General features: G+C 43.5%; 1 protein-coding gene across 1 annotated transcript in view; it reads right to left on the bottom strand.

Annotated features, from left to right (window-relative positions):
• Positions 1-7,490: 7,490 nt before the first annotated feature.
• The window catches only part of EXOC5 (exocyst complex component 5), a 34,885-nt gene continuing 26,643 nt past the window's right edge, over positions 7,491-15,732 (bottom strand). The window contains exons 14-18 of the mRNA XM_066608257.1: positions 15,210-15,330; positions 15,015-15,101; positions 14,735-14,843; positions 13,795-14,010; positions 7,491-12,219 (exon numbers count right to left, since the gene is read on the bottom strand). Of these exons, the coding sequence (XP_066464354.1) occupies positions 12,031-12,219; positions 13,795-14,010; positions 14,735-14,843; positions 15,015-15,101; positions 15,210-15,330 (722 nt within the window). The 3' untranslated portion in view covers positions 7,491-12,030. The remainder of the gene's footprint in view (positions 12,220-13,794; positions 14,011-14,734; positions 14,844-15,014; positions 15,102-15,209; positions 15,331-15,732) is intronic.

Below are 15,732 nucleotides of genomic sequence, written 5' to 3'. Positions count from 1 at the left end.
GACAGTTTCTGCATAAATATCCTCACCATAACTCTCAGTTAGGAAGTATAAGTAGTCTGGAGGTTAGAGGGGAGACCTCTCTAGGTCCAATGATTGTTTGGATGTCATTCCCTAGGCTGGTGCTTCCCGCTGAGATACTCGCCGAGGGTGGTATTGATCTAATCACGATCTTCTTGGATTGTGGAGCAGACGTCAATCTTATCCATCAAGAGACGGTCAAGTGGGGTGGGTTAGAGGTAAAACCTCTGGATTCCCCCATCCCCGTCTATGCTATTGATGCTTCTCCATTGTCTCAGAGGTTTCTAAGGTTTTGTGTACCAAACCTTTGTTTAAAAATTGGATTATTTCACACCAAAGTCATCACTTTCTATGTAATGAAATCTCTACCGGCACAAATCGTCTTGGGTTTGCCCTGGTTGCGGTTGCATAATCCCATGTTAGATTGGGAGACATTGCTAAGTGGAATCCCTACTGTAAGAATTGTTGTATTTTGGTAGAAGTGTCTTCTGTGCATGCCGAGTTGCCTGATGACTGGTCTGTCTCTGCTGAGATGTTTTCACAAGAAGGGGTATCACAATCCTTTCAGGCGTTGAAAGGATGTTTGGCAGCAGCTTCGGTTTTGGTACAACTGGACTTGTCCAGACCATTTGTAGTGGAGGCGGATGCCTCAGAGGTGGCGGTAGGTGCGGTGCTATCCCAGGGTACTAATACATTGCAAGATCTTCGGCCTTGTGCTTTTCTTTTTTACACAAGTTTTTGCCGGCCGAGCCCAATTATGACATTGGTGACAGAGAACTGTCGACGATTAAGTGGGCGGTGGAGGAGTGGCGACACTGGTTGGAAGAAGCTCAGCTTTTTATGGATCACAAAAACTTAATCTACCTGGAGTCAGCCAAGAGACTTAACCTGAGACGGGTGCGGTGGACATTGTTTCTTTCACGTTTTGACTTTCTTGTTACATGTTGACAAGGCAGTTAAAACGTTAAGGCTGATGCTGTTTCACGGAGTTTCGTTCCCGTAATTTCTGATGAACCTCCCACGCCCATTCTTTTGGAGAGGTTGGAGGAGCAGGTCCTTAATGCATAGGACTTGTCACCAGCAGGGTTGCCGGTTGGAAAGCTGTTTGTTCCTGTCCATTTGAAGTTGCAGGTACTCTCTGAAGTGCAAAATCCTGGGTTGGCTGGGCACCCGGGAATCCATAATACCCGGAAGCTACTCACAAGAAGGTTTTGGTGGCCATCTTTGTGACGGGATGTTGTCAGTTTTGTCACATCCAGTGAGGTTTGTGCCAAGACTAAGTCACCTCAGAATTCTCTTGGTGGGAGATTGAGGCCTTTGCCTGAATTTGCGCTAAACAATAGACCGCTGGATTTCACGGGGACCTCAGCTAAACATTTTAAGCTGGTGACAGATAACAGACATTTGGAGAGGTCTAATTTCCTGGTGGGGGACTTGGTTTGATTGTCTACTAGGAACATAAAAATCAAACCATTCCGTTTGGGTCCACGATTCGTCGGTCCATTCAAAATCATGGGAAGAATTGGTTCAGTGTCTTTTCGTTTAGAGATTCCTAGTCCTATGAGAATCCATAATGTCTTTCATAAATCTCTGTTTTAAAAATTTGTGGACTCTGGCAATGGTTCATCTTTGTCGGCCCCGGTTGTGGGGGATGGAGATGTTCATTTTGAGGTAGGTCGCATAGTAGACTCTCAGCTTGTTGAGAGATCTCTCCAGTATTTGGTGCATTAGCGTGGCTATGGTGCTGAGGAGAGGATGTGGGTTCCAGCAGCAGACGTGCATGCAGACCAATTAGTGAAAAATGTTCACAGGCTGAATCCTAAGAGACCTAGTCCTAAGGGTCCTGGGACCTCTTCTGGAAGGGGAGGTACTGTTGCAACAGTGCTGCGATCACTGCCGGGTTGATGGAGTTGGGTGCGGGTTTTAGACATGGGTCTGCACCTTCTAGATCAGTAGGTGTGGTGCAATGTGCTCACATCTGTGGATGATCAGCTGGATATTTAGCTGGGATGGATAGGAAGCTAAGGTGCTGTAAATTGTCAGTTGCTCACTGTCTGAGCTGGCAGTTAGTGGCTCCCGTGGACAGCATGGTGTCCACTGTTACTTACTCCGGACGGCTCTGTGTGCTGCGGCTTATTCTACTAAAGCTAAAGGCCCATTTAGAAACAACGATTATCGCTCGAAATTCACTCAAAAGCTGTCTTTTGAGTGATAATCGTTGTGTGTAACTGTACTTACATGGTGCGGTTTTAGTTCACCCGAGCCTTATCAGGGATTCACAGCGGGATACAGCGGATACTATTATTTTAGCTGTATCCCACTCCCTGATAACAGGCTGGGTATGAAGAACAGAGCCATCGGGACCCAACAATTTGTTTTTTTTGTTTTTTTAAAGGAAACTCTGCACTTCTACCTGGGTTGGACTGGTGACATTTAGTGGAGATTTTACTTTATCACTCTGCATCTTATCAGACATTTCATTTTCCTCTCTGAATATACTGGAGAAAAAAACTATTTAATAGCTTTGCTTTCTCAGCATCATCCTCAACAATTTTTTCCTACATTATTTATTAAAGTGCCAACAGTTTCAGTATTAATGTTTTTACTATTTATATAATTGGAGAACACTTTAGGGTTAGTTTTACTCTCCTTAACAATAAGTGTCTCTGTCACCACCTTTTCTGCTTTTTAGATAATTAATTTGTTTCCTTATAGGTTTTCAGTGCTTCTTCACGGCCTTCTTTTTTTTTTTGTTTGTTGTTACCTTTACATCCTTCATGAGCCGCATGGGCCTTCTCCTATTCCAAACCTTTTTATTTCTGTAAGTATGAACTACTCACAGTAAATTTTTTAAATATTTTTTAACATTTCATATTTATTGTTTGTGCCCCTTTTTTTTGAGGACATTATCCGGATCACCATTTCCCAGCTGCCCCTCAACTTCCCCCCGTTATTCTGTCAAGTCTGTTGGTTAATATTAAGTCCAAAATGACTGCCCCCTCTAGTTGGGTCCTGAACAAATTGCAAAGCGATTCTGAAAAGATAGCTGCTCTCAATGTGGTGGATATGGTCCATCCATGTATTGTATGAACAGTCAATTTGAATAAATGGCTGGTGACACACACACAAAAAAATCATTCCAGTTGCATTTATGCATCCATATTATGCAAAAATGTCCAGAGCTGACAGCAGAGTTGCTGATCAGAACTTTAAGCATCAAAGGAATCAATGATACTCACAGTTTGGGTCAGGAGACCCTCGTCCATGTTAAGGACATACATGTGGCCGGAGTACGCTCATCTGTCACTTGCCTAAAATTCCTGAAAGGTAAATGTATGGCTGACCATAGGTGTCATTACTGGGGGTTACTTGAAGCAAGACCAGCAGCAAGGGGTGGTTGCTAATGTAGAGGTTGCTACAAGACAAATATCTTTACATGTAGCCATTCAAATCAATAGGCTCAAATCCTGAGTGGGGGCAAGTTTCTATGATGCCTGACATGGAAAGGGGTTGTAAGATGCCAACCCCTTTAATGGAATATATGATAGAAAAACCTATAGAACAAGGTGTTGACAATAGTTGAATGATTTTTACTTAACCTGTTCTAAAATATATGAATATTTGCAATTACCGACAAGAAGATACAATTTTAATTATGAACAAATAGCAGAACACTGGCTTGTTTACTCCTTCAGCTGTAAAACGAAATGTGTTCTATAATTATACACCGAGGCAATCTGACAGTGCGACGACGGGCTTTGATTCCATATTCAGCCTGCAATGTAGCGAGTATACACAGTCCTATCTGGGATAAAATGAATTCTTGACAATATTTAGACATGTTGCATGGCACACATTCATTTAGGGAAATGCAGGTTATCAGAACTCTGATGTTTACGGTGCACTAATCCATTCCACCTGCTCAAATATTAGTGCAAATAATTATATAATATTTGTAATGCATCATTGCTGTCTACCCTGGAACGTAGGAATGCTGAAGTGAGCGAGCGCACTCTCCATCTGTTTGCGTTATGAGTGAAATGTTATGTGCTCCTGCTTTTGTTGGTTTGGTGGATCAGAAAGTGAAGCAGGCAACCTTCACAAGCCAGTTGCCTAAGACTTTGCAATTTATTTTAATTAATTTTGTGCAGTCATCGAGAGAGACCCACCAAATTAATGAAGGGGCTTTGTTTTATGGCAAATTATCAGCACAAATTTCAGTTTTCAGATTTATTTTCTCATTATGAAACCTTTGGAAGACATGATATTCTAAGCAAACATCTTGTGCTCATGCAAAACAATACACAATATTTTAAAGGGGATATTTAAAAGGGGTTGTCTGGGTTTGTTTTGACTGACGACCTATCCTCTGGATAGGTTATCATAAGTTGATGGATGGGGGTCCTCTGGATAGGTCATCAGTAGTTGGATGGGGGTCCATTGATCAGCCCCCCCACCACCCCCACCCCCCGTCCATCAGCTTATCGTCTGGCCCGCATTGAAATCAATGCGAGAGCTGTGCTGCTGATGAACTTCCTGCTAGTGTTATAGGACATCCTGTCCTGGGCAGGAATAGCAGCAGTACGGCTCTCCCATTGATTTCAATGGGAATGAAGCAAGCGCTGCACTTTTTTTTTTTGTATCTTTAGTATTTAACATCATAGCATTTCTTAGCAGAAGGTAGCAGAGGTATAGCACACATTAGCCCTTAGGCCCAGACAAATATATGCTATGGTGCCGCTTATACTCTGGTTCCTTCTCCTTTTACATGGGCCAAGAGTCAGTCCATTGTAAAGAGCACTGATGGACAAAGCATGATGTTCCACTGCGGTTCACACACAGAAGAGGACTGTCTTATGGGGACGAAGTACCGTAACTATGATCGTCTATCACCGATCTATCTCCCTATTTACACGGAGAGATGTGCAGTTGACCAATGAAGATTTTCAGGTTTGCTAAAAAGACAAAAATCGGTTGAGGAACAAGCGCTTGCTCATTCTTCAGCTGATTGTTGGCCCTTTTACACTGCCTGATGATTCGCTAACTGAACATTTGGGCCAAGGTTTCACGTCTGATAACACTAGGCAAAAATAAAAAAAAATCCTGGAAATTTAACGTTAGTTTTAGGTTGCCTAGGTCAAATGTAACTGGTAATGTGCTTTTATTGAGCCATAACTTTGGTTTTGTACCAGTGATACGGTATATAGGGTGGCCTTATAGCCTATGCAGCATATCACGACACGCATCACACCCAATTGTGGCAGATTGCAAACAAACACGTGATTGTACATGAAATTTGCACCTCGGAAGCTTCTGGGAAATCTAGGGTACTGTATACTTTCTGTTGTCAGACAAATAAAACATCCACATGGGTTTTCATACGGCCTAGAGAGGTTGCAAGTATAGGGGCCGTGGGAAAACCAATGTGGATACTTTGTCCAATTGTCTCCTGCAGACAACAGAAATATGCTTCAAATATCGGGGGCAAAAAAAAAAAAAATAGATGCATGCGCCATTCATAATGATACATGTCTTTGCAATCTGCCATGATTGGGTAAGATGCATGCAGCAATATACAGGGCCAGCTAGAGTACAAGCTCAATTGATACAAAACCAAAGATATAACTCAGACATCAGGAATTAACCCCTTGAGTGGCACGCCCGGAAATTTTCCGGGACGAGCTCCACTGCTCATAGCAACATAGCCCGGAAGATTTCCGGGCTATGTATCACTATGGGAGCTGCAGAGCACAATGCCACAAGCTGTGGCAGTGTGCTCTGCCTGCACAGACCCACAAAGAACAAAGCAAGGGCTTTGAAAAACCAGCAGAAGATATTGCCGACATGTCGGCAATGTCCTGCTTTGTTTACAGGTTGCCATAGAGACCATCGGCTTGTCAGAAGCAAGCCGATGGTCTCTGTGGCAGGGAGAGCTGGTTGTTAGCTGTCAGAGGACAGCTAGGTACCAGCTCTTACAGCAGAGATCAGAGAAAACCTCCGAGCTCTGCTGTGTTAACCCTTTACATGCTGCAGTCTATGTGACTGCAGCATGTAAAGGGTTGTCACTGCAGCATGTAAAGGGCTGTCACCATCAGACCCCCGGAATGTGATCAGGGGTCCTGATGGGTCCCTGTGGAAGTTCCCTAAAGGGACAAAAAAAAAAAAAAAAAAAAAAATAATAAAAAAAAAAAGTTAAAAAATTATTTAAAAAAATTAAAAAAACACTTGTCTCCCTTTACTTTGTAAAAAATCAAAAATACAAATCACACATGTGGTATCCGTGTGCATCGTAATGACCCAGAGAAGGAAGTTAATACATTATTTAACCCCTTAATGACATGGCCCCTTTTTTTCTTTTTTCCCCATTTCTTTTTTTCCTCCCTCCTGTTTAAAAAGTCACAACTTGTCCCGCAAAAAACAAGCCCTCATATGGCCGTGTCAATGGAAAAATGAAAAAGTTATGGCTCTTGAGACGCAACTGCAAAACTAGTTGAAATTCAATGAGTAGACCATTTTAAAAAACCTGCCCTGGTGGGCACGACAGGGTGGTAGGAAACCTGCCACTCAAGGGGTTAAGGGTTACAGCTAGAGATGAACGAGTACACTCGCTAAAGGCAATTTGTCGAGCGAGCATTGCCTTTAGTGAGTATCTCCCCCGCTCGAGACTGAAGGTTCGGGTGCCAGCGGCGGGCAGGGTGCTGCGGGGAGAAACGGAGGGGAGATCTCTCCCTCTCCCCCCCCCCCCCCCCCCCGCTCCCTCTTGCTGACAGCCGCTACTCACCGCTCTCCCGCGCCGGCACCTGAACCTTCAGTCTCGCGTGGGCAGGTGCTCGCTAAAGGCAATGCTCGCTCGAGCAATTGCCTTTAGCGAGTATACTCGCTCATCTCTAGTTACAGCCAAGTGTGTAAGGGCTCATGTGCATGAGCATTGCGGGATACGCCCACAGATTTACGTGGCGGGAGTACCGCGATTAACAAAAAACGTGCCTGCTGGTGATCGCGGGATTCCGCAGTCTCTATTAATGCTATATTAATGGAGACCTCCCGCTGCGTAAATCCATGGCAAATAGAACATGCCGCGATTTATTTCCTGCTGCGGAAATCCGCGATAGAACTCCGGATGTGAGCACTGGCAATAAATTACCTGAAAGTGCTGCAGAATAAGTAGTCCACCCGTTCTAATGGACAGACGACTTAACAGTGCCATTCAATGCATTGAGCAGCGGCTTCCAACGATGATACCGAACGACATAGAAGGGTAGTATAAAATTAAATAAATAAATAAAAACTTACATCCCCGGACTATACGGGTCACCTACTTTCAGCCCATAAGCTTAGCTTATAGGGCTAAAAGTAGGCGGCAGATACCCTTTAACAAAATAGGAGAGAATCGGGACTGAAATATTTTAGCTTCTATGGTGATTTTTTCTTTACCATTAATAACAACAGCAATAAGAACATAAAGTAGGACATAGAGGAAATGTGTTTATTAAAGGGTAACTTTACATGTTAAAACTACAACAGTGAATGTTTTTGCTGCTGTCCTTTCGGGGGGCATTAGGAGATATTGCACAAGAACAAAAAGATCATGCACCAAAAACAATAAAACAACTAGGTATATATTAAGAAACCATACAGCGATTGATACACTTTATACAACTTTAAAATAGAAGTCCAAACAAGGAAAGTGTAGAAAGTATAAAAAGTTTCAAGCACTTCTGTGAGATACAGTCTTCAATGACGACATTGGACAAGAAATTTACACTGTAGTCCAATCAGTAACCTCAAGCCATCAGGTAGCATCGTCCAACTACAAGACTACAACTCTCAACATGCCCTGAGAACCCTTTTTTGAAGTTCTTTAGCAACTGGAGTTTGACAGATTGGAGACCACTGATCTAGAACCACAAGTCCCAACACCACCATAGTCTGTGGCCCATGGAAATTCAGTGTCAGTAGTCAGAAAAGGGAATTTCCATCAAAAGTTCTGGAAGAATCTTCGCGTTAAAAAAATTAAAATTGCTTTAGTTGCTTTCCCTTTGTAAGTGAAACTAATACTTGGTTCTGACATTCTGCATGACAGTAAATTTTGCAGGGGGAACATGACAGGACTCACCTGCATTCATTGAAAGATCCATCTTTATTGGTTAGTGTGCCAGGCAGCATTAAAAGGATTGTCCCACTTCTAACTGTTTTGCTGCAGGAAGCAGACAGCTCCGTACAGTGTGCAGTGGCCCAAGCTGATAATGCAGGCTCCATTCACTTCAATAGTACTCAGCCAGCAGTACAAACCCCTGGGCCATCGCTCAGTGTACGGAGCGGTCCACTTCCTGCAGCAAAACAGCTGAAAGTGGGACAACCCCTTTGAGGCCATATATATATATTTATATGATAGCTCATACACCCTGTCCATGTTCTGTCCAATTTTCCAGGACCACATCCACTTCATGCTTTAGTCTCATTCGTCAAAACAGATGACTATAGAACATGCAGAAAGATTTAACACATGGACAACTGGTCCATGTGAAAGAACTTTCGTCTGTATAGTCCAATTGGCGGCTATAATGAGTCAGTGTCCTGACTGTGGAATAGGTGGACTGAAAATATACCTGTCTGAATGGGTCCCAAAAGGAGTTTTTCTGGACTTAAAACACTGATTGTGGGGGGTCCAACCTCCGAGGACCCCATTGATGTGCAAAATTAAGGGGGCACCAAACTTGCAAGCAACTAAGGTGCAGGACCAGGAACAACTACATATATGAAAAAGTTGATGATGTGAAGAGGCAAAGATAGAAGAGGCAACAGTGCGCCGCAGCCCTACATTTGGAAATACGCTTCCGCAATAGAATGGAAAATTGCTTATATAGCAAGTCCCTTATTCATCATTACCACCCATCCTCGCTACAAAGAAAAGTAGGTGACTGATGCATGTAGAGCAGCTCTCTGAGGAGGGGAATAATGTCTCTCCTCTTTACATTCATATGTCCTAACAGGACATATGTGAAAGGAGTTATCTAAGGCAGGTCACCCCCAAAAAGTCAGGACGATCTTACTGACTAATAGCATGGAAGCCACAAGAAATATGGCAGCACTATTCTGTGTTAAGAAGCAGTAACGTTTCTAACTAGAGATGAGCGAACGTACTCGGTAAGGCCGATTTCGCAATAGAGCACCGCGATTTTCGAGTACTTCACTACTCGGGTGAAAAGTACTCGGGGGCGCTGTGGGGCAGGGCGTGGTGGAGCGGGGGGTAGCAGCGCGGAACAGGGGGGAGCTCTCTCTCTCTCCCTCTCCCCCCCACTCCCCTCTGCAACCCCCCGCTCACCCACAGCGCCCCCGAGTACTTTTCACCCGAGTAGTGAAGTACTCGAAAATCGCGGTGCTCGATTGCGAAATCGGCCTTACCGAGTACGTTCGCTCATCTCTATTTCTAACATTTCAGTACTACTCTATATCTACAAACGGATATCCCATACAAGGCACATCACAGCAGTTAGGAAATGGATCAGACTTAAGCCGAATGTATACGGTCATGCACGGATTCCGCATGGAATCCGACTGTGAACGCGGTTGGCGACCTTGAGTACCTGCCTGTGTCTTCTTTCTTCTGTACTGCGGATGTGCCAGCGCTCACACATGTGCAGTACAGATTTCCCTGCACCATCGCTAGGCGATGATGCAGAAGCCGTGACCTATCTGGAATAGTCATTCAGATAGAACATGGATCGGACAGCTTCCGTTGACTTCAATGGAAGCCATCTGTGAGGGAAATGATCCGAAATGGAGAATGCTGCGATTTTTCCTCCACGAGCGGAAACTACAGTTGTTTTCCGCTCATGTGCGTAAAACAATCACTTTTGCATTGCATCCTATGGACTGACGTTGCTGCGGAACCCGCAAGCAGACGCCCAACACTGATTCCGCAGCAAAAATCCACCCATGTGCATTGGGCCTTAAAGGAAATCTCAGTTATGGACAATTCCTACATGCTAGAAGGGTCCCTTAGTTCTCTTTCAGACAATGTATTGTAATTTTGTATTTGGTCTGTGACTATGATACAGAGCTAATGTCAATCTATGTATCTATTCACATGGCCGGATTTTTCACGTTTTTTTTTGGCAGCATGACATATTTTTGCCTGTTTCTGCCTCCATATTGGTGTTCTTTGCTAGTGAGCAAATATGGATCAGTATTTGCCAACTAGTAAATAAAACTAATGCCATTAAGGAGGCAAATACAGATCAAATACTAGTGTCGTACGGTTGTAATATCATCTACAAGATGTCCGTAATAAGGATTGTATTACAGACGTGTTACAATACACTTGTCTGAAACTGGCCTTAACAATAAACTGATCAGCTGCTCTCATGTAGGATGGGGCCACAATCTCTACACAGACGGTAGGGTAATTGCTTATTCTATGGCTGGGAATTAGGCCATTTTATTGGACAATACAATATGCTGAAGATAGAACGAGAAAGGTCATATAACACATCAGTCTGATAAATGTGGACTAAAGGCAATAGATTTACATATTCTAATTAAGGATCCGTTTAGACCTGCCGATTTATCGTTTGATCAAGCAAACGATGTTAGAGTTCACTCGTGCAGCCTGTTCATACTGGCAGATACATCGTTGGCTCGTTCAAACGAGAAATCATTCAGTTGTTCACATATGTGAATGAGAACTGAACAACCGAATGATTAGTGAACGAGCCAACGATGACTTGTATGTCTGCATAACATGAATGAAAAGCGAATGATTTATCGTTTGTCATTCATACTGGGTTCCGTTTACACTCATTGATCATTCATTTTCGAACATTTGAATGATTTTTTTTTTATGATAATCGTTCCATGTAAAAGGGCTTTTATGCATCTGTTGCTGAATAGGACCTGAACCTGACCCCATGGTCATTCCAGTTTCTATTTTGAAATGGAAACCATCTGCCCACTGCAGTCAATCAGAGACCACAGCGGTCAGGTGTTCTTCCCCTGCCATTATGGCTCTCAGCATCTGAGCGGTGACGCCAAAAGAATAGCACCCGATCACTATGGTGGTCAGGTGGCTGCTGTTCCAAAACAAAGACTGGGAGGACCACGGGGTTGCAGCGCTAGATTGCTAGGGTCAAGGACAGGTAAGTACTTCTACTTTTGTTTTCATACATTTGGATCAAAGATAAAAAAAAAAAAAAAAAAAAAGATTCTATAACATCTGGACGACTCGTTAATGGAGACACCGAAAGAGGAACTCCCCTGTATTAACTCACTAAGTTTACATTCCAGGGACCCCCAAAGTCAGACATAGCAGGAGTCACTGCTGGGAGCCTGCGTAGGACCGGCTATTACTGGGTGAAATACAATGTAACATTCTTGTTTTCTGTGAAGAACTCACATGAGTAAGCACTCAGCAGTCTTCCAGAGCTAAAAGCTGCAATGGACATGGCTGTTGGCTTTAGCTAAAACAGGAAGCTTCAAGGAAGGGGCTACCCCTCTTTCAACTTCTATCCTGCAAGAGCACAAGCAGAAGGGGTGTTAATAGCCTTCTCTAAGGACAGCACACTGGTGGAGCGCCATCCCAGGCCGCGCTAGCAATAAGAGTCATTTGCTATAGTTAGAAATCAAAGCTACCAGCACATAATAAGGAACTGAACTTTTCACCACTTTCTTATAAAAAGACTATTGTCCCTTTAAAAATGAACTTGATCAACCAAGTCCCGTTACCATGAGAATTCTTACTGAAGGTATAAACAGAGGTGGAGTGTTGGCCTTGTGTTCTAGAATAACGCATAGAGAATACACACCAGCATCTTCCTGGAGAACTCGCTTATTTGCTCTGATTGATCAAAAGCAGAAACGGCAGCGAGCCAAATATGGCCGCACTACTGTTTTAAAGCGAGTGACTGCGCTGAAAGACCTAAAGACACTTCTATGTACCAGGGAGTAGATCCTGTGCTATTCTCTAGCCCTGACCGAGCCTTGGCTTATACAAAGTTCTCAGCAGTCAGCTGCTCAGTTAAAGTGCCGGGCAAGGCGAGATGATCTGTAGTCAGCTCTTAGCTGTACAAAGGAGTGAAGGATATTCTTGTCCAGGCTGGCAAGCTGCTCTCCAGAACAAACCTGCTTCAAGTTATCTGGGGCCACCACCAGAAGGTTGCAGAGGGAGTGCAGGGTGTCAAAAAGCTGCAGCACAATAGCAATCTGCAAGGAGACAAGGCAATAGTAAATCACATTAAACAGCCCAATCCAAATAAACAGAGTCTGGCAAAAGCTTGATAACAACCAGTACGGAAGGTTAAGGAGGTTAATATTGATAGTTGTGAAGAGTTCCAAGAAGGTGCTAAAACTGAGCAAGTCACTAAAAAAGTACTTGAGAAAGGAGAACAACAAGGACTTGGATTCTTTGAGTGACTGTCGTTCTGATTGCAGATTACTGTATATACTCGCCTATAAGCCGACTTTTCAAGCACATTTTTTATGCTGAAAAAGCCCCCCCTCGGCTTATACTAGAGTGAGATAGGTTAAAAAAAACAAAATAAAAAAACGCAACACTCACCTTGCAGCTGCAATGGTCTTCCCGGCAATGCGGCAAGCTGCTCTGTAATTCTCCTCGCTGTCAGCTCTCTCTGCTAAATGGGGCTTTGAATTTTCCCACCATCAGAAAGTAAACGCTGTGATTGGATCAAGTGCCAGCCAATCACAGCCGGCGCTCGATCATTTACAGCAGGGGTCCCGAACTCCAGTCCTCAGGGACCACCAACAGGTCATGTTTTCAGGATATCCTCAGGTAAAAACATCTGTGGCAATGTGTGAGGCACCGACAATAATTACATCACCTGTGCAACACTGAGGAAATCCTGAAAACATGACCTGTTGGCGGTACCTGAGGACTGGAGTTGGGGAAGACTGATTTACAGCCATTCAGTAAATGACATCACTGAATGGCTGTGATTGGTTCATAGAGTGTCGACTGTGATTGGCTGACGGCAGGGAAATTCAAAGCCCCGTTTAGCTGAGAGAGCTGACAGCGGTGAGAATTACAGAGTAGCTTGCTGCACCACCGGGGAGACTATCGCGCGGGGAACACAGATGCCGACTGCAAGGAGAGTATTGAGTGTTTTTTCTTTTTCTTTTTATCTAGCTTAGCTAGGCTTATACTTGAGGAACCTAATTTTCCCATTTTTTTTGTGGTAAAGATAGGTGCCTCGGCTTATACTCCGGTTGGCTAATTCTCGAGTATAAACGGTACATTGTAATGTGTAGCACCCCAACAAGGCAAACTCCTATGACGGAAGGGGGAAACCTGAGTTGAAGGCTGGTTTTTAAGCTGTTCTCTTGTGGGGAGCACATGCTCATATGTCAAAATGCCATCTTGTGGCTCCTTGTCTGTGAAGAGGGCAATACACATAAGAGAAAAGCCAACCAAACCCACAATGTAAGTCAGCATACGATTCCTATATGTATGGGGGTCTGCTTATTGTACGGACAGCAAATGTCAGGGCAAAGAGATCAGGAATGCTGAATTTTAACATAATGCATCCTTTCTTAGAGCTTCAGTTAAGATGCTACCAGAGGGGTCCGACAACGACTTAATCCCCTTTCCTTTTGAAATAAATATGCAGGCTGAGCTGACTGTTTCTAGAGGAGTCAGAAAAAAGAAAATCGCTGTTGGCTAACCATTCTTTAGTGTGTTTGGGTCTACAGTTATTCTGGACATTCAGCGTCAGTCAGTACTACTGCTCATCAGAAATGTCATATCTATAGCTTAATACATACTTTGAACTCCTTGGCACACTTCCTATACTCCGCAACATCGCAGATAGCCAGCATGCCTCCCATCGAGCTGTAGGAAAACTGCTGCAGATGCTCGTATATGAGGCGATGAAAGCGCACCCCGAGTTCCATCAGTACTGTATCCACATTCTTTCCATCCATTGAATTACGGATCTTTTCCACTTGTTTTCGAATGTAAAGGCAAACTTTGGCACAAGCCTATTTAAGGGTTAGAAAAGGCAAAATATATACAAGATGGTGAATGTTAGAACACTTAGCATGCAACAAGAACTCTTTGTGCAGAAGCACCTTCGGGTCAAAGAGCTTTTTGGACATTTGTACTACCACCCCATTCATGTAAAAGGGAATCGTCACCAACAATAACCACCATAAACTAAGTGACGGTGTATTTAGTTGATGGGGAGTACAAGGATCTGTGTGTCATACTCACCCAGTCCACCTTCCTGCGGTGTTACCTAGTGAAGTCAACACGCACGACCTTCTGAAAAGGAGGCAAGCTGCTGTGTAAGCGCCAACTTCACCGGCAGGACACCGCAAAATAGGAGATCAGGTGAGTATAAGACACAGCTCATCTAAACTACTGTATAAGCAACGCGACTTAGATTATGATGCTTAGAGTTGATGACAGGTTCCCCTTTACCTTGTGCTAGAACTTCATTTTTTGTTAAACTTATTTAACACCAGGTCTGGTATTCGAATTCAACTCCATTCACTTTAAAGACCTGCAATATAAGACAAAGCATATGGACAAAAATGGTGCCATTTCTAGAAAACAGTAGATTGTTTTCCAAACCTTGAAAACCCCTTTTATACCAGAATTTTAATTTTGCTCTTAAAAAAAAAAAAAGGCTCGAGCTCATACAGCAAAATACTGAGCCTCAGTCAACATAACACTTACACTTATGTTCGACTTAATACTTACACTTGTGTACTGAATTAAAACATTATTCTCATCCTCTGGTTTGAAATCCGTTTTTTTCTGCTCAGCTGCCAATATCTGCTTCATCTGCCCTACCATACAATTTAGTGTCCTGCAGATGCATCAGAAAAAAGTATTAATAAAGCTCCTCAAATAAATAATTACAACTTAGGAAACAAGTAGTAATATTGTGAGCGCTCAGTATGTACTGCTGACCGGAGCTTACCATACATGATAGACTATAGGCTACCTCCTAATGTGCACCGAAATGCTATCTGCTGACCTGTCAATCCCAGTGTCCAGCTTCACTTCCATTTGTTCGATGATCTCTTTCTTCTTCTGCAGACATTCCGTCAGTTTTGGAGAAGAGCTACACAAGAAAGAGTGCATAAAAATGGTGGCAAACCCGCCTGAATAAGAACTAGCAGTATTTCTTGCACTTTATGAAAAACAAAAAAACCAAAAACACACACCTTACCTTACTAAAGGCATGAGATGATCATTAAATTGCTTATCGAATAAGTGGAAAATAGTGTTGGCTTGATGTACGACATCCAGGAAATACAGGTTGGCATTCCGAGAGTCAGGGGAAGGGATTGCTGGAAGACAATTATTAAAGCGGTTGTTCAGAATCAAAAAACATGGCTGCATTCTTCCAGAAATAGCATTACATCCGTCTTCGGGTTATGTGTGGTATTGCATTTCCATCCCATTCACTTCCATGGAACAGAGCTGTAATACCAGACACAACCCATGGAAAGATGTGGCGCCGCTTTTGGAAGAACGCAGCTATGTTTTTCGTATCTTGGACAACTTCCAAATGTTATGTTATGGTGTTATGTTATAGAGCAGTGGGGGCGAACCTATGTCTCGCATGCCAGAGGCGGCACGCAGGGCCCTCGCTGCTGGCACGCGACACCATCGGCCGCTCACCACATTAGTGAATGCCTGCAGGGGCCGCGGCGCATATATCTATATTACACTCTAGTTCGGCACTATGC

This window comes from Eleutherodactylus coqui, chromosome 6, assembly GCF_035609145.1.
Source record: "Eleutherodactylus coqui strain aEleCoq1 chromosome 6, aEleCoq1.hap1, whole genome shotgun sequence".
Taxonomy (NCBI): domain Eukaryota; kingdom Metazoa; phylum Chordata; class Amphibia; order Anura; family Eleutherodactylidae; genus Eleutherodactylus; species Eleutherodactylus coqui.
Note: the sequence above shows the minus strand (reverse complement) of the source record. Positions and strands in the feature narration are given on the sequence as shown.